A 24,787-nucleotide genomic window follows, 5' to 3' on the forward strand; every position below is an offset into this window, starting at 1 on the left:
CTACCGAGAATGATTCATTTTGTCTGCATTAGTTTTGACTTGTGTAACCGTGACCAAAACCCATGATAATGCCCTCGGCAGTGTTTTTTCATTGCTGCACTTACAAGGACTTGATTTATTCATGAAATAAGCGACCAGGAAAATATGGGACTTCTCTGAGTTTCACACATATATTGTGCTACAGCTAAAAATGAAAATGCAATGTTTACAAATACTTTACATTTGCAACACAGATTTAATTGCTAACACACTTGCATAATTGCAATGGTTTCCTTTGATACAGAGGCCTTCCATTAAGGAGAAAGATCCTTACCCGAGCATTCCCACCATTCCTGAAATGTTGCACCCATAACTTGTAGTCACAGTTCATCAGTACTTGTAAATAAAACTGTTTCAGCTTCATCCAGTCAATGACACTTCTTTGAGTCATCTTTTTGAATGTTGAAACTTTTAGAGCGGGGCTGTATAAACAAGCCCTGCATGTGCAAAGGCCACAGACTTTTACCCATTACTCTCCACACCATTACTTTTGTAGATGAGCCACTACACTGTGCACACTAGAAAACAGCTGTAAGTGTGCTTCTGTTATGTAAGCAAATATAATTATGTGTGTACAAAATATCATGACTGTAGCATGAAAACAGTGTGTTTCAGCAGATAGAAGTGGCCTTTGTATTTTATCAGACGTTGCTGTCTCACTCCTCTCAGTGATGTTGACTGTAAAATAAACACTATAGCATCAATGTGGGGCCTATCAGTCCCCCAGCTTTTTCTCGTCAAACAAATGTTGTCATGCAAACCCAAAACATGCAACAGTTTTGAGGAAACTGGAGACTGAAAATGTCCTGTGGAAATGTGTTACTAAAACTGTTCACCCGGCTCATAATTAAGACCAGACCTTGCATGGCTCGCAAGAGCCTGTCTACAGGATTATGTTAAAGAAACCCATTACAGCAGGCTAGGTCAAATTAGGGCACATATTCATTGGCATAAAGTGATTCTTCTCAATCCATACAGTTGGGTTTACCCGTTTGTCCTGTATAACTCAGCATTTATTGACTCTTGCATTCTGATAAACCAACCATTAGACACTTAGGATTAAATATTTTCTTCCCTCACCAAATAACTGTAAATTCATCTTACTGCACAGGACATGAGTTCTAATTTGTCTTTGAAAGAAATTTGGGTGCACCTCTTAATTTCCAAGTTCCTGCCAAACACTGGTGCTTTATGGGGGTTATATGACTAAGGGTCAATGATTACAAGCAGCAGTTTAAAAGAAGAGGGATTTGTTAAAAGTGAATTCCTCTCTGTCACCCCACATAAATCGTCATGGCCTGTGAATAAGAACGTAGTCAGGGCCAGGACTCTGAGTTGCTCCCCTCAAGACCCAGTTGAGATGGATATAATATAATAATATAAGGAAAACATAGGGGGCGACATGGGCGCAAAGGTCACGGTGTGTCTGGTTTGGTCACCTCTTTGGGACTTTGTGTAACTATTTAAATGACTGCTTTTTGAGCTCAGGTTACATCATGGTGAGTAATAGCTGTAATTTAATACCTCAACACCACTCAATCAGTGTTTTGACAAATGCCAGAGCAAAATTAATCAGACAATATGATCTTACTATTAACACTTCCTCAATGTTTGTGTGTTAAACACTGTGAATACGGGACGGTTAAAATTGTTTCATGGCTGCAGCTGTGAGTCTGAGAGTCAACACAATAGCTCCTACAAGCCCAGGAAGTTAAGGCCAGCATACAGCCAGACAATACACCCACATCATTCACTCTCTTTGATGTAGCTGACTGCCCCCAAAAACACAGATGTCTCTACGGACACTAAACAGAACCCCACACAGTCTGGCCCCAAGCCAAGTCCCACATATTATTTTGTCTATTTAAGCCATTAAAAGGTTGTACTGGTGAGATGACAAAATCAAGTTTGGCATTAGAAGTGCTTTCCAGGAAATTAGCATGGAGTCCAGGCACTAGATCTGTAGGGCAGGTCTAAAAGAGTCTCAGTGGGTTTTAAACTCCAGATGTATCCTTACATTAATGTGATGTACTTGAGTGCTTAAAACAGACCAGGCTTAGTCCAACCCCTTCTCCCTCTTGTTAACAGCGACTGCTCTGATGTTGATAGAAGCTCATTGCATAAATCACACTGAAAGTCTAAGGCAAAGTTGTAGTGATATTAAGCTTTCGTTTAATATATTACTAACTGTTTTATTCTTCTTTGAATAACAAGTTATAACTCTCTTATTGATCCAAAATAGATTGTGAGCACCCTGGTGATAGAAGCTAGCACATCAGGAAAATACACCTGTTGGGCTCAGAATGATGAAGGCATCAGCAAGTTGGAGTTCCCTTTCTACATTGATGGTAAGTAGGTCCCAAAAAGATGAAAACTAAAATGTGAACTTTTAAACAGCTTAACAACTGAAAGTAAATGCATATATACTCTACAATACCTGCAAAAGGACTCTATACTGTAGCCACACACTGGATTCTTTTAAACAATCTACTCATGCCATACACGATGTAATGAATTGCAAGAGCAGGGAAGGAATGTGCAGATTGTATTGTGCAATAAAGAAACCAGAGGGGGGCATTAATTGAAACCATCTTCCTCTGTAGCTGAACGGCTTCAGGGTGGAAGAGAGGCAAACATGTCCATTGCCATATGGAGCGCTATAATGGCATGCGTTTAAAAACAGCTATGAATAACTACATTCCTGCTCCGGTGCTTGCAGGTCATTCCTCTTTCTCTGTGAGCCTGCTGCTATGATCATGTACCTTTTTTTTATGTGCTTCTGAGCATTTCCAAATGTTCTGAAAAGGAATATCCATTGAGACAGTTATGTAACAATAGTGAGGATGAGGTGTCAGTGCACACGAGCATGATTTACTTTGGGACAAGGTGAATCCCATTTCTCTAATAGTTCAGTAAATCATATCTGCAAAAGAGTGAAGGCTGGATGAAGGTAAACCCATATTTGAAGTGATGCCAAGTACCAAAGAATTAGCCTCTCAGCATAGGGGGGTTCCCAAGAGGATTTGTGTGCTCTCTTCCAGAGGTGAGGAAGCTGAAGAACGAAGGAATGCTGCTAGAAAAGAGGACAGAATTGTAATAACAGCTGTCCTCTCTTACGGAACACAGAATGCTTTCCAGCAATCTGAACAAACAAGCACAGTCTGGTTCCCCCTGGGGCCGTGACTGAGCTCCTCTCGTATTGGTTGAGTGCATGAGCACCGTCAGTGATGCTGTCCACCAACAACATGCTTCCAATTAACACTGATGAAACAGGAAATAACTGCAAATTCGACATTCCTGGCCTTGCGACAAGATGTTTTGTCGGGCCAGCAGCGTACGTGTCTTCATTTATGCATGTGCAATGACATGACAAGGACTCTTCTTTATCACACTAGATCAACCTGAGGAAATCTCTATTGAACCCGGGGCAGCCATTGAGGGAGATGATGTAAATCTGACCTGTCGGGCAGCTCGCTATCTCTACACAGACCTGCAGTGGTTGGATTCCAAGAATCAAACGATCACTTCCAACGTGTCCAGTCTGCAGCTCAGCAACTACTCCATTTCTATTTCCCTCCACCTGCATAACGTTTCCCCTGACAGCACCAAAGGTTACAGGTGCCGAGGTGTCAAGCTGCAGAAGAGGGTTGAACTTAAAACAGTGGCTCTCACTGTGGATGGTAAGTAAAAGGAGGTTATAAAAAGCTAATTGTATTTTGTATCTCATGTGACGTGTTATTGATTCCAACACTGTTTTGAAAGGTTGCTACTGTCATCGAACAACCAGCTTAAATTAGTTATTTTGTGCATGTGTAGACATGTGACTCTTGTACTTTAAATGCAGAAGAGAAACTTGCAACACTTAATTGAGCTGACTTCACGACAGAGTATCAGAAGGAAAGCACCTCTATTTAACACTTGTTGTTTTTTGTTTGCTGCAGCAAGAAAGCGGCCCTGGCTGAGTCAAAATCTAACTAATCAAGACGTGAACAGCAGCAGCACCCTGATGCTGGCTTGCTTTGCTCGTGGAGTGCCTCGTCCCTACATCTTGTGGTACAAAAATGGCGTTCCAGTGGAAGAAGGACCAGGTAACCAGAGAGAAGTGTTGAATGTGCCATTTTCACAAGCGCATCCAGGTGCAGTGCTACACAAAGCGGCTGAAAGGCTAAAAGATTTTGTATATTTATTATGATTGTAACTATATAATCAATAGGGGAAGCTGCCATTGACATTTATGCATATCCATTTTTTTTCAAGGCAAACGAGACAAAGTTTGTTATGCACAGTTCTGATTATGTCCAGTCTTAGACTAAATTTACATTCCTAAGACCTGAAATGTCATTTGTATACAGTACAGAGGGACTTAAACTTTTTTAAGAAGATTATTCTCCTAAGTTCAACTTGATATAACTTGTGGTGTTTCTAGTATTAGGTTGTGTGTACATATTAAAGATTGCAATAATACATATACTCCTAAAAGACTCATAACTCGAACCATAAAATCCTTCTGAAATTGTTTTGCTGTCTTATGGATAAGCCAGGATTAATATTGGTTTTAACTAATACTGTTGTTTGTTTTAAGAAAAACTAAAAAGCAGTGGAAATAATTAATGTATTGTAATAATTCATTTCTTATATATAATCGCAGATTTTGTTCAAGCTCAACTGCCTGATTAAAAATATTTATTTTCTGGATTTGTTCATCTTTATACCTGCAGCTTGCAGATAAATGTTCAAATTGTTTAAATACGCTATCTTTGAACTTTGAGCTTTCAGTTTGACTCAGAGGTTGTGTGCTGCAGGTATCACACTGGGAGAGGACGGAGTTCTGACCATCGAGAGGGTGAAGAAAGATGATGAGGGTCTCTACGAGTGTGTTGCCAGTAATGTGGAGGGCATGGCGAAAACAAGTGCTGTAGTTACGGTGCTCGGTAAGTCACTCAGACAGGCAGCTCAACACATTCGCTACCTGACCTTCAAAAGCACTGACATTCCAAGAAGCTACATTCACAATAGCAGAGTCTCAGTGGGAATTGGTGAGTCCTACAGATCTGTCCAAGCAGCAGAGTCACACACTTTATTTCCATTCAGAAGGTATCAGAGGTCCTGTTAGCCATATGTTTTCTTATCCCCACGACAAATAGTTCTGGCGTGACTTCAGTGTGAAAAGTCTCCCCTGACAGAAAATCTGCAGCTGCCAGGAATGCTGATTGAGGTCCTTCTTAGGTTTTATGATTAGGCTTTGGCAGAGGGTCCTTGCCTTGAGGACATGACCTCTGCAAATTGTTAAGAGGTCCACTTATAAATGCACAGAGATTGACAACTAAGACAGCTAGGTACTGGAAACAAACAGGAGGAGAAGGTGCTCTATTAACTGATGTAATCTTCATGTCAAATGAAGTTAACTTGTAAAGGTGGATTGCTCTGTAGTGTGATTGGATGCAGCTAATAGTCACTACCTCTAGGCACCTTAAGAGATTCTTGTTATGCCATACCTAAATGTTAATTGTTGTTCAATTACAAGATACTGTTATCCACTCCATTAAAGCATGGATTGTCGCATAACAATGTTTGAATAAAATCACAAAAGGGAAAAAAATAATAATCATGTCCCGAACAAACAAGGACTAAATATCAGACTTTATTTCAGTTTCCTTTTTAAGTTCAATCTCAGAGAACAATTCAGAAGAAACAGAAACAAGTTTTTAAATGTGTTTGATTGTTTTCTTTTGTGCTTATAGTTCTTCACAAATCCCTGTCAAATTAGTTAAACAATTTATGACAGCATGAAAAGTACATCATAATTTTTTGTGGTCTGTGAGTTTACAGCAGTTCTTCTCATTCCAGGCGACGATGGGAAGCCAAACGTTGAGGTAATCATTCTGGTGTGCACAGGGGCTGCAGCAACGTTCCTTTGGCTCATGCTTATCCTTTTCATCCGCAAGCTGAGGAAGGTATGGCGCTGTTTTATTTCTTTTTCACAGAAACCACATGAGATTAGCCTTTGCCAAGATGTGAAAAGTTCAAACAGTCAAACAAGTGACATTGCTTTTGTGAAATGTTTGCAGATCCTGTTTTGTTTTGACTTTATAGACGCAATTGAATCAGGCCCCTGGCGACTGACTCAGGCCTCTTGTGAAATATGGTTTAATAGGAGGATAAATTTAGCTCGTGTTTATAATTTCGACATTTCCTGAGAATTTGGACGTGCTAATCATGTTTGCATGTTCGCTATGGGCTTAAAGTAGAACAATATGTGTTCATGTAACACACACAAAAAAAGGCATTGAATACCCTATGAAGAATTAAATGTAAATGATCAAGTCAACATTTTATTGCAATCACTTCAAATGATCGACTCTTGAAAAGCCTGAATTCTTCTATATTTATCATTTTCATTTCAAACAATTCTTTATTATATTCCTTACTTCCCAATTTGTATTGTATCACCTTTAGCAACCAGCACACTATAAGATGGGTCCATCTATCATCATTGACCCCGACGAGTGCCCCCTCGACGAGCAGAATGATTTTCTTCAATACGACAGCAGCAAATGGGAGTTTCCTCGAGATCGCCTGCGGCTAGGTGAGAACTTTACCACCGTATCAGTGTTTCATATCAAGGAGTTTCATATAGGGGAAAAATTAAATTACATATTTTTGTAGGCCACCCTGGAAGTGCAGTTGCATCGCCATAGGGGTCTATTGAGAATTCGCCTGTGGGATTTTTGCATTTGGATTTTGGGTCTCACTGCCGTTATGCTGTCAAACTAATCAGGGGTTTTGTCAAGCTAGCAAACACCGTAGCTTAATTAAAAGTTGTTTATTAACCTAATCTTTGCAAGAGCACTGAAAAACACGACTAGAGACTTGAACACAGACTTGTGGGAAAGTTTCCAGCGTTGTGAAGTTTAATATCCCCACTGTAGTCCAATTTAGCCACTGATGGAGTTTGTCTCTTCTAACAAAACGCCAACCTCTCTTAAGCGTGTGTCAACCAGAGACCTTATTGAAGGTGTCTAACCACAGACCCATTCTAAATTCATAATCCATTGACCCCATGGTGCTTAAATGCTAACTTGCTTCCGCGTTTTAGGACTCATTCCTGTGGCGCCTTATATAACAGACATTAAACGTTTAACACTGTAATCTGTTTATCTTCATATAAATAAAATGATATGAACACATAGCTGTAATTTTGTGGGTATATTTTGTCCCATTGCTAAAATCTCAAGCAGAATGCATGTGGTTTCTGAAATGATGTTTGCTATTGGCATCATGCCTCACATAAGATCTAAGGTTAGCGAGCTAGCCCAAAAGATATTTCACAGAAGTATTTTATTTAATAAGGTGATAACTTGTATTGGTTTGGGGTTAGAATATTACATTTCAGTGGAATAGTTGTCACCCCTCTCTGCAGCTGATGCGTCACTGGGTCATTACTTATTCGTGACCTGTGCCATCATTTAGATTGAAGTGAACCATAAATTCTTTAGAAAAACTGCCTGGTGATGAAGGCTCCAGCATATTGTTTTAATTACAGAGCCATTGCCAATTGACTGACAGGGAATTCAGTCTTTTCTCCCTGCGGGGCGGGAAGCTCTTATGTTGTCTAACTTATCAGATACCTTTCTCCTCTGCCAGGCAAAACTCTCGGACACGGAGCTTTTGGGAAAGTGGTGGAGGCCTCTGCCTTTGGGATTGACAAGCTCTCAACCTGCAAGACTGTAGCTGTCAAAATGCTGAAAGGTAGGGTGTCATTTTTAAACTGTGTATCATCTCTTTATCACATATCCCACCTATGTCCATGGAGCCCCCTTTTTCTAATCCTAGAAGCACCACAACTCATGATAAACAAGCCAGCATACCTATTACAGTATAAACGATGTAATGTGTGGAGAAATTACAGTTATGTGTCATACCTGCAGAGAATATATTTCTTGAGCATATTAAAGACTCATGACCTACAGCACGACATATGCCTGCAATTAATGTTTGTATGGCAGATGGAAAAGCATGTGGTGTCTGTTCCTCGCAAAGTGCAGATAGAGGTAAAGGCTAAGCCCTCCCACCCTGTCCTTGATGAAGAGATTGAGTGAATGCAGCTCAGATCAGAATGTCCAGAATTTGCAGGTTAAGATGAGTTCAATGCACAACTAAAAGCAGTTCCAAAGAAAACAGCAAAAACAAGTGAATAAGAACAACAATTGTATTCATTTTAACCACATTGTAGAGACTTTAACATTTGGAAACTATCTTCTCTCCAGTCTTGTTTTTTGGATGAAGGCGGAGGGAAGATTTACAATCCCATTTTAACAGCTTTCCAAATTTGTTCTAGAAAACATGAATGTTGGATCACAGTAAAAACAGGAAAACCAACCAGCTCAAATGAGTTTAAATGACAGACACTGAGCTATTTCTTTCCCCAAAGTTTTATATGTGAAAGACATCTAATTTAAGACGCATCTAGTTTTTTATAGTGTTACAAAACTGCAGACCCAACACTGAGGTTATGTAGAGCTGATGAATCTGTAAGAGTGGGAAACAGGATGGTTGGTTCAATGGCAGTCTTGCCATTAATCATGTCTCAGCATAACTCATGAGCTCGCTTAGAGGAACAGACTCTCCTGCTGTCGTAGGTCAAACTTAATGGAAAGCAGCAGGTCTCCTCAAATTGACCGTGGTTTATCTTGGGACTCACTGACTGCTTTAACTTCGAGCTCATAAATGTCGGGTTGGCTGAAACAACATTAAACAACTTCTGAGTCTTGACTTTCACAATTCAAGGTGAAGACTTTCCATAATTGTATGAACATATCAAAATCGGTTATGTGAGCAACTCCCTCTCTTTTATGTTGGGGCTTTATGTTGGCATTTAATTTTTGCGGACATGCTAAATCAATATCGGTTTTATGTCCTGTGCCAAAAACAATGTTTTCAGATTAAATGAACTCTCAAAATTAAATTCCCCAGCAATCCTGCTACCAGAGTTCAGACTATTAGTTCCTGCCTTTGCACTGTAATGCAAAGAATGTATCCCTGAAATGCAAACATTGTTGTAAAAAATCCTCTTTTAGCTTTGCTTTTTAAATATTGTAATCACTGAATATGATCTCAACTTATTTTCATATTTTCAATCAATCAAAGCATAAACATAACATTACTGGAAGGACCTTAAAAACGAAACTGAAGGTCTGAGAATTAAAGTCAAACAAGTGAGAAGAGTGTACCTCATTTTAGCCAGGACATTACTTGTTGCATCATCCTTGCTCAACATTTGTTTTTATTTGTGTTGCAGGGGGAGCTACATCAAATGAGCGGAAAGCTCTAATGTCAGAGTTAAAGATCTTGATTCACATTGGCCATCACCTGAACGTGGTCAACCTCCTGGGAGCCTGCACAAAGCCTGGCGGTGAGGTTTATTACTGAGAAAGAAACCGTTTTTTTTGTGATATTAAGATGTTTTGTAAAAAATAATTGTGAAAATATTCAGCCCAATGTTCAATTTTAAGTTAAAAAGGCAATCGCACTCTTTTTTTTTGCCTTTCTTAATTCGGTAACTATCATAAGCTGTTGGAATAATTGTTATAACAATCCATAACCAACAGGCCCCTTGATGATGATAGTGGAGTTCTGCAAGTATGGGAACTTGTCAAACTATTTAAGAAGCAAAAGAGAAGACTTTATCGTCTACAAGGTGAGTCACACGCTGCATGATGAGACTCCTCCTTACTCATGATTCTGGCTCGGACCGAGTGTTTCTTTCATTAATAATAAAGTGTTTAACCTCATCTTATAAACTTCACCTATGTGTGCTTGTCAGAGCCAGGACGGTAAGGTGGTGTCGTCAGGATTGGGCTGCGAGTTGAGCGAGTTGATGAAGCGCCGCCTGGAGAGCGTGGCCAGCACCGGAAGCTCCGCCAGTTCTGGCTTCATAGAAGATAAGAGTTACTGCGACTCAGAGGAAGAGGAAGAAGGTAAAGGCCAAGCACGTCTTACTTCCATTCTACCCCCACCCTTTGTCCCTCCTTCCCCCATACTCCCAGCTCTGCTCCACCCCTCCTGTGGAGGAACCAAAAGCGAGGTTGATGGGACGTTTCCTTCTCCTGTTTAGCAGTACAATCACTGCAGCAGGAGCCGCTGTCACCCCACTGAGACTGAGGAGGCGTCTGTTTGTTTCCTGTCCTGACCTAAGTGCTGCTCCTCTCTTAGGCTCTAAGGCTTCAGCACGGCATGTCGGCCATGTTGTTCCTGACGTGTTATTTCTGGTTTGATTAGCTGTTTACTCAGGTGGGCTAGTAGAAGGACTCCCTGATGAGTTCCTCTCTCAAACCCCCCACCATCACACGAAGCCTTTACACACTCGTTTCACCTGAAAAAGAGGAAACAGCTATTTGTTTTATTTCTCATCAATAAAGGAAGTCTTAAAGACAGTGTGTATAGGAGGAAACTACGTGACAGGATGGATGTTAAGATGGTGTGTTGTATCCAATTTAGCAGTTTTCCCTTGACAATTATCACAGCTTTGTCCTTTTTAGGTGTAGAGTGCTCTTTTTGATATTTTGAATTTGCCTGCTTTGATTAGAGAGGATATTTTGCTGAATTTAGAGGTCATATAAAGCACATGCAATTTAATTCAAATCTGTGTCCTTTTGTTTTACAGACTCGGAGGATTTGTACAAGAGAATCCTGACGTTGGAAGATTTAATTTGCTACAGTTTCCAAGTTGCAAAAGGCATGGAGTTCTTGGCTTCACGCAAGGTATTTTCCTCTTTAGCCAAACAACATTAATATGAAACGACTTGCAGCGTATTAAGCATACACTGTTCTGAATAAATGTACATGTTTTACTGGTAAAAGTACTCATGCTTGATGACAGTCAAGAATCTTGAAGGAGAAGCAAACTGATGTAATCTGAAATCTAAAAGGGAACAAATACAACTGTTGATGCATGCAGTAGATACAGAGAGTAAAACGTTTAGTTTGACCTAAATGTAATCGTGTAACTACTATGCTTCTTTTGAAAGAATACACCTCATTCTTCCTTTTCTATAAACATCTCCGGGTTAATCAGTGTTTCAAAAAAAAAGTACAAAAATCCATTCATAAGTCAAGTCATTCATAGTTTTTGTGGTCAGACCGGACAGGAATGATTAGAGAATGAAGCCATTGTTATAAGTAACCTGTTACAGACCATTCCTTAGCCTGGATATGGAGCACATCATCTCCTATTGTAATATCACTGATGACTTGACCATGTGTTGCTCCACAGTGTGCCAGTCTCTGTAGCACGTAGCATACCTTCGTGAAGATAATTAAATGCAAAAAACATATTGAACTCCGTAACATTAATTTTCTTCTTCTTTGTTATAGTGCATTCATCGTGATTTGGCTGCACGAAACATCCTGCTTTCTGAGAATAATGTTGTGAAGATTTGTGATTTTGGACTTGCCAGAGACATCTACAAAGACCCAGATTATGTGCGCAAAGGGGATGTAAGTTTACGCACATCTACAAGGGTCACAGCTCTTTTCATTCAGGATGTCTGGTTTTGAATGTCTTACAGAAGAAATGCTTTAAAATATGTTCATTAATTGATAACCAAAAATCAGTAAGTTACCACTTACTTGGCAGAAAAAAAACAAGGACTGAATGATAACAGCACTTCTTGGAAATGTCACAAAAAAAACTGCGAGCTGTGTTTTTGTTTGAAGAACAGATAAGATCAATTTGCCTACAAGGCTGAGTTAGGAACATAGTCTAAATGGACAGGCTTTATGGAGATGTGACAGAGTAATTAGTCCCCACAGTTGAGATGAGAGAGTAAATGAGTTTTTTATCTCCATACCTGCACAGGCAAGACTGCCGCTTAAGTGGATGGCACCTGAGGCGATTTTTGACAAAGTCTACACAACTCAGAGCGATGTTTGGTCCTTTGGTGTTCTCATGTGGGAGATCTTCTCTCTTGGTAAGTGTATTGCCCCAACATTAGCAGTACTACTTTTTTGGGTTCACATGCATACTGTTAAACAATACAGGGACACAGAGCAAATAATGACCTTCTGAACAAAGGGTGAGATCAAATGCCTAACAGCTATAGACAGAGGTTGGTTGATGTTGATTTCAAAACAACAGGAGGTAACTTTGAGAGCTACAAAGGGCCTGAAATGTGTGTAACCAACCGTATAGCATGTCAGGCAAAAGTGAATAATTATTTTTCGTAAATTGCTAAAACTTTTTTAGAAGATCCTGCTTTGCAACGAGTAACACTCATCAACTGAGAGCTTTCCAATGAACGGGTATCCTACCATAGGTTTGAATCAATGACTGAGTAGATTTGACAGATAGTAACTGAATACAAACAATTTTTACAACCTATTTGTTATTATTGTGAGAAGCATACATTGTCTCCCAATATTGCCTCAAGTCTGGTGTGTCAGAAGGACACAAAGTTCTGTTATCGGAGATGTTTAGTGAGAGGAGAGCTCACGCCTGGTAGACCTGCTCCCCCCCCCGGGAGTAGAGCCTCTCCAGATGCACAGTGTAATAACTGTCTTCTTCCACTGTGTAATTGTACCTTTGGGACAAAAGGCCTGAGCTTGCATTGTCAGTCTGAAAAAAAAAAAAACTATTTTCTTGTCACTCGTGCAAAAAGCATTAGTGAGGCTGGACCGTGGTTTTTAGTACAGGCATGGGACATAAAAGCGAGAGAACACCTCCTCTTTAAGTTATCCAATTCTTCCCAGCTGCAACACAAACTGACTGTAACCAAGCAGCGTCAGTGTAAAAGTGTTTCCCTGCTGTGAAACCACTGCAGCCTTTTAGACAGCATTGTGTGTTGGTCCATGATGGCCTGGGCTCTGTGGCACAGAGCTCGACACACGTTTCTATAGAAAGACTCAACATGAAATATTGTATGTTTAAATGTCACCATGGGAAGCAGGAGTACGTGTAAAAAACACTAACAGGGGAACGGAGTGGGATACATTGCTATTGTATACTTTTTGACTGTGCTGCCTTTAAAACACTGCCACACTGTGTCGTCACCCACTGCAGTTAGAGCAAGTGTGTCAAATTGTATATTCTTTCATTGTAAAGCACTGTGACGTCATTATGACACCTTTTTGCCTTTATTCTCTTGCTGTATTTCTCCCTTTTTTCTCTTCTTGACACATTCTCACCACATTTTCCCTTAAAGAAACACTTACACATCTGGGTAGTGTTACCATGGCCTCGGAAAAAATAAATCAGGAAACAAGGATACAAAATAACCAAGAATAATGACAAGAGAAGTCGGCTTTGCAACCTGATCTTGTCTGAAGGTCAAAAGCCTCAGGGTCACTCCAGTGGGTTTTTTTTGTTTTGTTTTTTGTTTTTCTTCAGATCACTCTGTCACCCGAAAGTGGGACAGTTCTGTTATGTGGGTTTACATTTCTGAATGCTTGTTATTATAGATACATGCCGAACAGAGAACCAGGCCTGCAAAGTGTCTGTCTATAAAGATCAGGGTACCATAATGAGTGGGAAGGTATCTGTATAAGTTGGCATGATTTGGTCGTTGCATTGAACTAAGTTTTGCACTTTTGAAGTGCAATAAAATTAATACATCTATCAAATACAAGGTAAAATACATATAAAGATTGCATAAAAGGAAGAACCTACTTGTTAAAAACATGTATTTAAGCATATTGAGATGGAACATAGACTTAAATGGTACTTTACCAAACAGTAGTGCCAGTAAGAATAATTCATCTTTGTAATTGTTGATTTATATCAAGTACCTGTTTTTTGTCACTCCCAGGTGCCTCACCGTACCCTGGGGTCCACATTGATGAAGAATTTTGCTGCAGACTGAAAGAGGGGACCAGGATGAGAGCACCAGAATACTCGTCCTCTGAAATGTAAGAATTACAATATACCTCATTAAAAAACAACTCAAAGTTCATGTGTCCTGCATGCCGTCCACCTCAAGGGAACAAAGTTATTGTCTGCGTCATCCTGAATATCTTTTTAAAAAAAAATGAAATATGCAACACTGAATGCATGTTATTGTGTTTTTGAGAAATCATAATTGTGTTAGAGAATGCCAAGAACATAAAAAGCAATCAGTCACTGGCTCCCCAATACACAGCTTCTCCGGCTTTGTGGTTTCATCAGCAGATCAGTTGTGGCTGATAAGAATCATGGGTAATCCTACTCTGAATGTTGCTGGAAGAAACATTAGCGACTGATAAGTTCTGCCGCGGCGCGCTCAGGGCTTTAAAGAATTTTCTGACTGACAGGAGCGCAGATGTAAGTGGATGTCTAGAGCCCACGTTCCCCCAGTGAGGAGAGCCAGAGACTGCCGGGGGTTTTTTTTAACAGTGGTTTGTAGATGGTGCTGGACATAAATATCTGTGGGAGACCAGAGAGTCCTCTTCTTTGGTATCAGTGCTGTCAGTCAGTGATGCAGCTAGACAAACCTTTCTAGAATATATCTGTCAAATGTGCAGCCAACCCAAAACCAACCGTCACAGTCTGAGCACTGAGACTTTCTCCAACATACGTGCACTCATTGTGTCTGGTTTTAATTTAAAGGGGACTCATATAGTCCACAACTGTAATGTGTTTTGAAAATGTAATGCTGTACTCCTGCTTAATAATGATGTGGTTTTTAAAGGTCCTGTGTTTTAAAGCAGCTCGTGCCAAGTAAAGCTAACTGAATGAATTTATCATCTTTGCAAAAGAGACAGTGATTGGAAATGATTCAGAAAATCCGAACCAGACCGTTGTATTCACTCAGAGCTCTAGATCTGTACATGCAGACCTGCTGGTGCCAAGAATCTCTCCTACTTTTCATCTCGTACAGCTAGTACGCAGATAAAAGTAGAAGTGCAGATTTGCATGCTAAAAGCTATGCTGCCCGCCACAGGTGAAGCCATCTGATGCCAGTTAAAAAAGGGATGTATAGAAGTCCACCCTGAGTCAGTGGGTGAATTCCACTGATCCCCTGCAGAGGTCTGTACTCAATCAAGTGTCTGTAAGCCCAAGTTCTGACACCTTGACCCCTCATCCCACTCATAATCTATGATCTAAAAGAAGCACAAGAGGTTGCAGGCAGTGTCAGGCAAATAATTTGTGCCACTGCAACAGTGATTCATCAGGAATGTTCGCTTCAGCCTGTTAATAAGATCCCCGGCCTCCTGCATTGCAGAGGAATTTGGTGGATGCTGCCCAGGGAGTGGGAGGACAATAAAAAAGGATGCTTATTTCCCATCTTACCATCCTTGCCCAACTAGGCAAAGTAGCTCAGATCTACAGTTTTCTCCTTACTCAAAAACACCACACTCCCCCAAGACATGAAACATGTGTGGAAGGCTATTTATTGCAGGCAGGAAATGTGGTCTACATTGTGTAGTCATACAATGTGTTATAACACCCCCGCCGCCTCATCAATGACATGCATAAAGGAAGTGATCTTGACCTCCACATCCTGTCTCCACATTAGGAATGCTATCACCTGGAAAAGTACAGACCATATCCATTAATATGGTATGACAGCAGAGAAGAGAGATGGCGATGGGGTTAAATTCAGCAGCAACACACGATGTTTGTTTAACTCCTCAAACTTCAGATTGACTGAATATAATGCCAAAGGTGGATTTATAATGCTTCTACTTACATAAAACTTAAGTTTCTATTTTGTGAAAGCGGTTTCTGAAACAAAAACAATACAGGGATCCATCACCAACTGGTCCCAATCAACGACATGCTGTATTTGTAATTTAAACAAGAGCATTGGTGCTCTGTTTCTAAATTCCCCCACAAAATGAGACAGATTGCGTTATGGAAACTCACATAGAGGCTCTGAGTTTCCCCACATCGGCAGAGACCCTGACGGCCTGTCAGAGACCTCAGCTAGGTTGTGAGCTCTCCCTGGTCTTCCCACCCAGAACCAGAAGAGAACCAGATACAGCCCCAGAGGCTCAGGATCACCTGAAAGTGGAGAACAGGGTTTGCATGAATGTGATAGGTGACAGTCGATTTAAGAGGTGAATGCCAGATGTGGTGGTTCAATGAAAGAAGAGCTGAAGGTTTGCATTGGTGTGTGTTTTCCTTTAGATATGAGACCATGTTGGACTGCTGGCAGGGGGAGCCACAGGAGCGACCAACCTTCACTGAGCTGGTAGAAAGGCTGGGAGACTTGCTTCAGGCCAGTGTGCAACAGGTATGATGACTGCAGAGAGGGCACTGTTTGAACACAGCAAAGTGAAGTTTCAGTGTGTAACAGTTTTGTTTTAACAGTTAATAAATCAAAATTTTATTGTGAACAGTGTTTCAGCCTCAAACTAAAGAATATGCACTTGTTTCCTAATGTGTGACCCTGTCTAAATTCCTATTCTGAGTTTAAATTAATCCAAATATTTCATTAAATATTTACTATGTGTGACTTAGCAGAATATTAGTCATTTAATTCTACAGAAAAAAATGTAATATACTGCATTAATTCTGGATGAAGCGTTCCTTCCTAGTCCTGCAGCCAATAGACGATCCAGAGTGGCGTCTGACCCAAGGGTGTGCTTAGAGTAACTGTGAGGGGGAAATAACACTCAAAACAAACGCTTAGGTCTCTTTGAAAAGGCATCATCAGTCTTGTAAGAGGAACCACACTTCAAAGCCCATGAAAAAACAGTGTATTTGTTAGTGTGATGTGGAATAACAATGTCTGGTATGAACACTGTGAAACGTCTGTAGATTGTTAAGCTGCTCTTTGGTCAAACCAGGACAACAAATGTGCACAAGAGGAGAAATCTGTTTCTGATCACCATGCAAATATGTTCATTCACCTGACATAGTCCAACTGGCGCTTTTCACTGCAGCATTTTGAGTTCTCACTGAACAATGTTACTTTTAACATTATAACACACAACAGTGCAACAGCCAGCCATTAACTATTTAACTGAAGCAGCAGCATGCACCTAATCATATCCTTTACCGTAATTATCAGGGAAGGAAAACATGTCGAGAGGAAACAGGAAAAGAAAGATTTTGTTGTTTTTTTTAATCGTCTGTTTCTGATTTGGCGGAGTCTTAAAGACCTCTATTCCTAATCAACAGACAATTTACTTGACGCTGTCGTCACAGTATAGTATTGTACTCAGTTTGGCTTAAAATGGTACTTCAGCTTTGAACATGACTTCCGCGTAGTGAATGACTAACAAAAAGATTTTGAAAAAGCTGCGACTTTAACGCCAACGATCGCTGACGACAGGAAAGTGGCTGGAGCAAGGAGAGATCATTTTCAATCAACAAGATCTGCAAGAAGCCAATCGTCATGTTTCCACTTCACGTAACTGAAGAGGATGAGCTTCTTGTCCATGCTTTACTTTCCTGCCGACAGAAAGGATTCATGTGTCTTGTGCTGATAGTTCACAGGACTGCAGATTGTCCAGTGAAGTATACTCAGAGATAACGGTCTGTTCCTATGCAAATGAGTCTGCGAAATCTATCTTCATGAGAAATAGTTCAGTCTGGACAGAAAGGAGGGGTTGATTCTTATAAATAAAGCTATTGTTACAATGCAGGAAGGCTGGTCATGGTCTCTGCCTCCTCCATCAACTTCTTGAACATTGTGTTGGATTTATTAGGCATGACTTTAGTTTCTTTGGCTGCTCGCCACAACCTGTAGAAGTCTACGTTTGTGTAGCGTGCCATGCACACAGCGGTGACCTACTTAAGTTTCTCTGTATTTTTAGCATCATGGAAGTATATATATCTGTACTCTGACATCTCCTGTGTCTTTTTTTTTCAGGAGGGGAAACACTACATTCCCATCAACACAGCTCTACTGTCTAAGGTGGGAGATCCATCCACCACAGGGCCATCAGAGGAGACGCCAACACGACCTGTTTCACACCGCGACTCTGGGAACACCTGGTGAGAATCATGCTTGTTGTTTATTGAATGGATACAAACATGTACCTGACACTCATGTACTAACCACAGGTGGCGTTATCTTCGTATTTCTTATTTTACCAGCCAACACATTTGTCTGTTAAATACATGAAGTGCACAGTTTTAGTGTTGTTCTTTTTATTTACTGTCATTAATGTCACATCAAAGGTGAAATGAATGTTTCCTTGCTTGTTAGGTTAAAATGAGCCACATGCAGTTGACTGATGCTGTTTCCTGGCGCTGACATCGCCACAGTGGCATCGCCTTCTTTTTCATTTTGCTCTTTGAACCCTGTTATGATATTAATGAACAGAGGATCCTCGGAACAAAAGGACGACCTCCAGCTCTAATGTGTCTTAAATCCTTTTCTGCCCATATCTGTGACACTCTCCGAAGAAATAAATCACCTTATCCTAAAAACATGCAAATGTGTCCTCAGACTTGTGGTGGCAACATTGTTGAGTCTGTTTGGAAACTTTAACTTTGCGCTGAACAATATCCAAAACAATTGGTTTTCCTGTAGCTCTCAGACTAAACTCAAGCAGGAGAACATTTATGCCCGACCTGAAGACAAAGAGAGTCCTGATTAACACTGGATAAGAAATAAACACACATCAGCTTGATGTCCACAGAGCTTTCCGTATTGTGGCTCCTGTGAGGAATTCCACCCAAAACCAAAGAGCCAGCTTCGAGGTTTACGCTCACTTAACACAATATTTAAAGAGCTCTTGGGTTTTCACAGGTCCACATGTATGTTTATTGAGAAGGTGTTGAAAGAGGTAATGACAGTTACTGCTTAGGCTACATGAAGTGGTCGTTTCAAACTGTGAAATGTAAAGTAAACAAGGTGTGTTTTCAAAGGACGATGTCAGAGATGCCGCACATTGTTGATTTAGGTGATTATGTTCCTGCTTTCTTTGCACTGAACTTTGCTCTGGGCTTCAGTGTTATCAAATGGATTCTGTGAGCAGAAAAAAAAACATTTCAGGGTTTTCATGAAACTAACACAAGAAATATTTTTTTTCACCAGGAACATTAAGATCCGCCCTGCGAGTGTGAAAACCTTTGATGAGGTAACCATGGAACATGGGACGGATGAGAGCCACGAGGTGTGTTACTCACTCTGGAACGAAAGCATAAACAAATGAGTGTGCCTCAGACTTTTGATTTATTTTTCATGGTTTGCACACCTGAGAGCGTGTTTAAGTACCCGGTTGGCCATTTAGATCCATTATTTAATATTTTATAAACATCGGCTTCCAGCACTTGCAAGAGCCGTCCCACACAGAGCACGACATCTTACCGGCTGAGTCTTGCAACATTGTAGCAATACTGGGCATTATTTTGGTTAGATGGATAATTATTATAATTAAGTACAGTTTAATATTCCCTAACATTCATCTTTAAAGATAAAAGCTTGAAACACATGTTTAAGTGATGATTTTCAAATATTTTCATCATGCAGACACCATGAGTTTCTGTACTGTATATGTGTCATGCTGTTTACATAAAACACTTCGTAAGACTGGTTTCAACATAGAATTCCAGACTTAAAAAAGAAAATACAATTTCACCTCAGATAGCAAACATGGCATTTAATGATTCACTCTTTGTCTCGACATCATCATCAGGGTGGTCACTCAGACAGTGGGATGGGCCTCTCCTCTGACAACATGAAGACTCTGAAGCGCCTGGAGTCTCTGGCAGGCCGACCTCTTAGCATTATGGCTTTGGCGTAAGTACACTACACCTTAAAACAACCATCAACACAACCTGCACGGGACAAACAAGCACACACAAAGACACTGAAAGAGCCAAAAATATCAGCCTGGAAACCTCCGCTCTGTGCTGGAATGTAGACACAATAACTGTCTCTCACACACACACACACACACACACACACACACACACACACACACACACACACGTTTCTTTTGCCTTAAAAGACGTCAGTGGTTTGTTTTCCCTTTTTCTGGTGAAGCCATGCATGAGGGACAAAGGCGAAGTGGGCAGGGAAAAGGCTGAAGGTGACAAAGTAAAGGACTGAGCACAAAAGCAGAGTGGATGCTTCACTTGGGGTTTTTCAGTTTTAAGAGCGAACTCGAAAAGCTCTTTGTTTTCACTGCGAGAGTCCTGAATGAGGCACCTCCCAGACGGATTTAAAATATGACTCATGGCTGTCTGCTATTAAGTAATGCAGCCTAATAAACGCACATAATCTCTAAGGAGCGACCTCGGCCTGAAGTCTTTACTGCTAAAATCCTGTGGATCATTAGATGACTTTAAGATCCTGCTTCCTTCCAAGACGAGTACGTAAAACTGTCAGAAAAGACACAAAAAACACCAAGACAGTATGTTCTCACTTCAGAGGTTATTAGAGGATCAAGTGTGATTTCAGTAAATCTTTTTCTTATGAGGGTCTCTGTAGGTGTCTGAAAGTTCACAGCAGCTCAGTGCTAAGCATAATTTACAGGTTTAAACCTCTGACCTGAGTGGTTACACTCTTAACCTTGTGGTTTTCATACTGTTACCTGCACAGTGGAGCAGCTGTTAATATACCCTGAAAATAAAATGTCCCTCCACCCTCACAGCTATAGTGCTGTGCTCCCTTTGTTTAACTGAGGTCCACCTGTTGCTCCCTCAGCATTGAGCGCTTTGCTAGCCTGATTACTTTTCATATGGAGCATTTAACACTAATACAGTCTTGTTTTGTACACGTTTAATACTTTAAAACAATGATAATACTCATTGTTTCCTCCGAGAATTAAAGGGATATCACCTTGACTTCTTGAGTTTCCTGTGGCTCTATCACCAGTAATAATCCCGCCCTTGTGCCAAGCATTGGCATGACAACACTGTACTATTGTTGACTATTTTGATGCCCACTTTACCAGGTGGTTATTCACCAGGACAACATTCCAGTGCAGCGGCGTCACTTCCCCCGCTGAGCGTTGACCCCTTGGCCTCAAGAGAGGAGCTTGGGAAACCCTTAGCAACCTCCAAAGACAATAAAAGGCAATTACTCATATTCTGAGGGCCAAATGAAGCAGAAAAGCCTGGGATGATTGATTGCATCATATTTGAATAAGGAAAGATTTGACTGATTGCACAGCTTCACGAGGGGCATTTCTTCCTTCAAATAATATCAGAACAGCTCTCTATTGAGGGTTAAGTTGTGAGGAAAGAACATATAATGGTATGATGCATGATGACTTGAAGTACTCAGCTGGTTGTTCCCTTAATAACTACAACCATTCTTTACAAACCTTTTTCACATCACACCTATTAAAGAGACATTTGAATATTTCGTGAATCTATACTGAGGATAGGAGTGATTTTTGAGATAAGCTCCTGTTAGAAGATTTGGCTCCTTTGTCACTTCTTGTTATGGTTTGTGAACAACTCGTCTTTAAAATGTATCTCCTGATTTTCTGGTTTTAAATTGAGAAAATCTTGTTTATAGCTACAGACTGAAAAATTTAGAAGCTCAAACTCAAATACACAGTCTCATAATCTGATGATAATTTTTCTTTCAGAACTTTTAATTTAAAATGATTTAGTGATTTGAATAAAGGTAGAACAGCATTAGTCTTAATGACTAATGACTGGAGTCATTATGAATCTGATTGTTTCATATTTTGAGGACAGTTTTTAAAGAATTGAATAGAATTATTTGTGTTGTGTTCATGACTGGAGTTGTGTGGGAGCAGATATTTAAGCTTTCTCTTTGTATTTAGGATGAAGGCGGTGAGTAAGAGTAAAGAGTCTGTGCTGAGCGACACAGATAAGGAGAAGTACTCATCGACCATCCCAAATCTGGACTTCAGTCTGGATGACTCAGTGCTGGATGACTCGGCCCTGGAGTGTCACAGCCCACCGCCTGACTACAACTATGTGGTGCGTTACTCCACCCCACCTGTGTAACCTCCAGCTCCGCCCCCTAAAGCAACAGACTGACGGCCTCCAGGCCTTCACTTTGTTTCAATCCCGTTCTGACTCTTGTCTCTAGATTATTCTGTAGAGCATTTTGAGAGGACACTCACATGTTCTCTCGAAGAAGCCCATCAACTGTTACTTCTGGATGTTGTAGCTTCCAGGGCGTTTGTTGTCCTTTAAAAGGAAAACCTGCAGTCTCTTGATTCCCCTCCAGTTTTCAGGTGTAGGCTGATCTTAATGCTGCTGGTCCCTCCAACATTCACTGTGATGTATCAAACAGGTGAAAACTGGCTCAGGTATTTCTTTTAACTACTGTGATAAAAAGACTACAATAGGTCCCACTGAACCACAGACCTGAATAAACTCCAACCTTTGGTGATGAAGAATCAAAAAAGGGGGATTGCTTTGGCCTAATGTGTTTGAAATGTATTTGAAAAGAAAAATTAGTGGGCGGGGGGGTTAAATCTAGAGACTCTATTCTTGTGATAGTTCGGCTATAGATAATTCTCAAATGAGAATTAGGAAGTTCTAAATATTGGTTATTGATTATGAAAGAGTCCCATGTTTGTGGTGCTCCTGTTATACATTAATAAGCTTGATTCTCTCAGGTTAACCCTGGAGTGCTCTGACATGTAGCGGCGGATGTGTTTTAAAGCTCTCCAGGTGATTAAAAGTCATAGTTAGATGGAGGTTAACTGGGACAGAGGGTGGAGCTGAGTGTAAGACCAGACAATGTCAGAATGAACATATGTGTTGAGTCCTCCTCCTGATGAAGAAGCTCAAAGGCTGTTTCATTTAGTTTGAAGTAAGAAGTCTGATTGGTTTGTGTGTGGAAAAAAGTGAGAAACATGAGGTTTGACATTCATAGGACCTGTTTATTCAAAAAGCACTAGTTAAAGAAATTGTGTATTTATTTAGCCTGTAAACACTGCTACTAATTCCTTGTTTTCTTTTTATTATGATGTTTTGGCTCATATGTTTAAGATCACAGATAGGTCTACCAGCTCAGTCTTCCTGATATCAACATGCTATGTCCTCAGTGTTTCACTCCAGATGTGTGTGCTGTTGGTGCTGCTGTATTCACTTCTAGTTTAGCAGAGGGATTGTGTTCCTGCAGAAACATGTAATGTTGATTATCCTCCTTGCGGTGAGTTGATAAGCTTGCAGGGCAGGCTCAGAAAAAAACTCTCATGTGGAAGATGGCATCGCTGTGCTCTGTTCAAATGAAAAATCTTGTCTTTTTAACAGTGTTTTTCTCAATCAATTGAAAGTAGTGTGGTCCAACCCTTAATCTACACACCGTGTAGAAACCACTAAAGAAGCAAATGAAACAGTATTTGTTTGTGACTTAACTACATTTTACAGTGGACAGAATGATCCCCTGTGTATTCCCAAATGTTTTATTTTTGACCAGGCTGGTCTTGTAAATGGTGAGAGGAAGTGGTAATGCACTGAGACTTTATATCAAGTATAGTTTTTGTACTCTAAAGGTATATTATTGTAAACAGTGTTGAGGGTGACATGTGACAAATATGTTTTGATATATTTTTGAGTTTTTATTTAACTTTAGCCTAAATGACACAATAGGAAATTAACATCTGCAGTATTAGTTATTTGTTTCCAGCCTAACATCATCATCATTGTTTTTATGAAATAGATATGTTCTGAAATGTCATGGTTACTGATATCACAATATTCATGAGAGTAATGTATTTAAAGTGTATTGCATTTCTTCATACATAACCACAAAGTAAAACCACCTGCAGCAGCTCAAACTATCCTCTGATCTTGTTCTGTTTTGTTTATGTAGTGTGACAATTTAGATTTAATGAAGTCATGTTCCCCAACACTGTAAACTGAGCATATGAAGTTCATAAATGAATAAAGATCTATATATTTATACATTACTCTCTGTTTTGAGTCTTTTTTCCCTTCAATAAGAGGAAAGCTGTTTATTTATGTCATAATCTAAACTGCAAAGTGTCATTTAAGATGCTTGAACAGACGTGTATTTAAAGGGATACTTCACCCATTTACATGAAGCTGTGTATCATTAGAAACATGGTAGTAGTGTTGAGGAGACAAGAAAAATGTGTTTTCTTTGCCTGGAAGTTTTCTTCATGTGATGCAAAAAGCGTCATATTGCATCACATGAAGAAAACTTCATGGAGGTGTAGGAGGTGTAACCTTAAGCCTGATGATCCATCTGACTTTTTTCTCCAACGCCAGGATTACGTCCACATTTGGGATTTCAGGGTATGTTTCCCAATAAACTTTGTTGATTCCCTGAGCACCAGGGCAGCAGTAGCTCAGTCTGAAAGGACTTGTGTTGGGAACTGGAGGGTCGCAATTCCTATTTTGAACCAAATCTGGAAATTTATCTGATAGCTGGAGAGGTGCCAGATCACTTCCTGACCACTGCCAAGGTGTGGTGCCCTTGAGCAAGGCACTGAATTCCCCTACCACCATGAGCTCAGGAGCGCTCACACCACTCATGGACATATCTCCATTAGTGCATGTCCATAGTAAACTGTGTGTGTGCGTGGGTGTGCGTGGGTGTGCGTGTGTGTGCGTGTGTGTGTGTGTGTGTGTGTGTGTGTGTGTGTGTGTGTATGACAGGACGGCTGTGATTTGGTTGTAGGCTGTAAGCCAAGCACTGAAGAAATTTATTGTGTGCCGATATTCAAATATATACATTAGAGCCTTGAGTATGAGGTTGCTTTCATATAGCAGTCATACAAGCATATTTTTGGTGTACTGAGTCATTCTTTTGGCTTTACCAACACAACTTATTTGTTAACTTCTATGTTGCACTAGCAACTAAAACATGTTTCTGCTCTCTGTCTTCTGTGTGTGTTTACAGCAGACCACCTGCTC

The 24,787-nt window shown here is 40.3% G+C and overlaps 1 protein-coding gene across 1 annotated transcript in view; it reads left to right on the plus strand.

Annotated features, from left to right (window-relative positions):
* The window catches only part of kdrl (kinase insert domain receptor like), a 39,665-nt gene extending 15,848 nt beyond the window's left edge, over nucleotides 1-23,817 (plus strand). The window contains exons 12-30 of the mRNA XM_079352349.1: nucleotides 2,282-2,387; nucleotides 3,435-3,719; nucleotides 3,981-4,127; nucleotides 4,842-4,970; nucleotides 5,887-5,993; nucleotides 6,496-6,625; nucleotides 7,684-7,788; nucleotides 9,338-9,451; nucleotides 9,648-9,736; nucleotides 9,863-10,016; nucleotides 10,703-10,800; nucleotides 11,413-11,535; nucleotides 11,897-12,008; nucleotides 13,842-13,941; nucleotides 16,142-16,247; nucleotides 17,832-17,956; nucleotides 19,005-19,083; nucleotides 19,606-19,709; nucleotides 21,712-23,817. Coding sequence (XP_079208475.1) covers nucleotides 2,282-2,387; nucleotides 3,435-3,719; nucleotides 3,981-4,127; nucleotides 4,842-4,970; nucleotides 5,887-5,993; nucleotides 6,496-6,625; nucleotides 7,684-7,788; nucleotides 9,338-9,451; nucleotides 9,648-9,736; nucleotides 9,863-10,016; nucleotides 10,703-10,800; nucleotides 11,413-11,535; nucleotides 11,897-12,008; nucleotides 13,842-13,941; nucleotides 16,142-16,247; nucleotides 17,832-17,956; nucleotides 19,005-19,083; nucleotides 19,606-19,709; nucleotides 21,712-21,898 — 2,400 coding nt within the window. The 3' untranslated portion in view covers nucleotides 21,899-23,817. The remainder of the gene's footprint in view (nucleotides 1-2,281; nucleotides 2,388-3,434; nucleotides 3,720-3,980; nucleotides 4,128-4,841; nucleotides 4,971-5,886; nucleotides 5,994-6,495; nucleotides 6,626-7,683; nucleotides 7,789-9,337; nucleotides 9,452-9,647; nucleotides 9,737-9,862; nucleotides 10,017-10,702; nucleotides 10,801-11,412; nucleotides 11,536-11,896; nucleotides 12,009-13,841; nucleotides 13,942-16,141; nucleotides 16,248-17,831; nucleotides 17,957-19,004; nucleotides 19,084-19,605; nucleotides 19,710-21,711) is intronic.
* The last annotated feature ends 970 nt before the right edge of the window (nucleotides 23,818-24,787 follow it).

This window comes from Symphodus melops, assembly GCF_947650265.1.
Source record: "Symphodus melops genome assembly, chromosome: 9".
Classification (NCBI taxonomy): domain Eukaryota; kingdom Metazoa; phylum Chordata; class Actinopteri; order Labriformes; family Labridae; genus Symphodus; species Symphodus melops.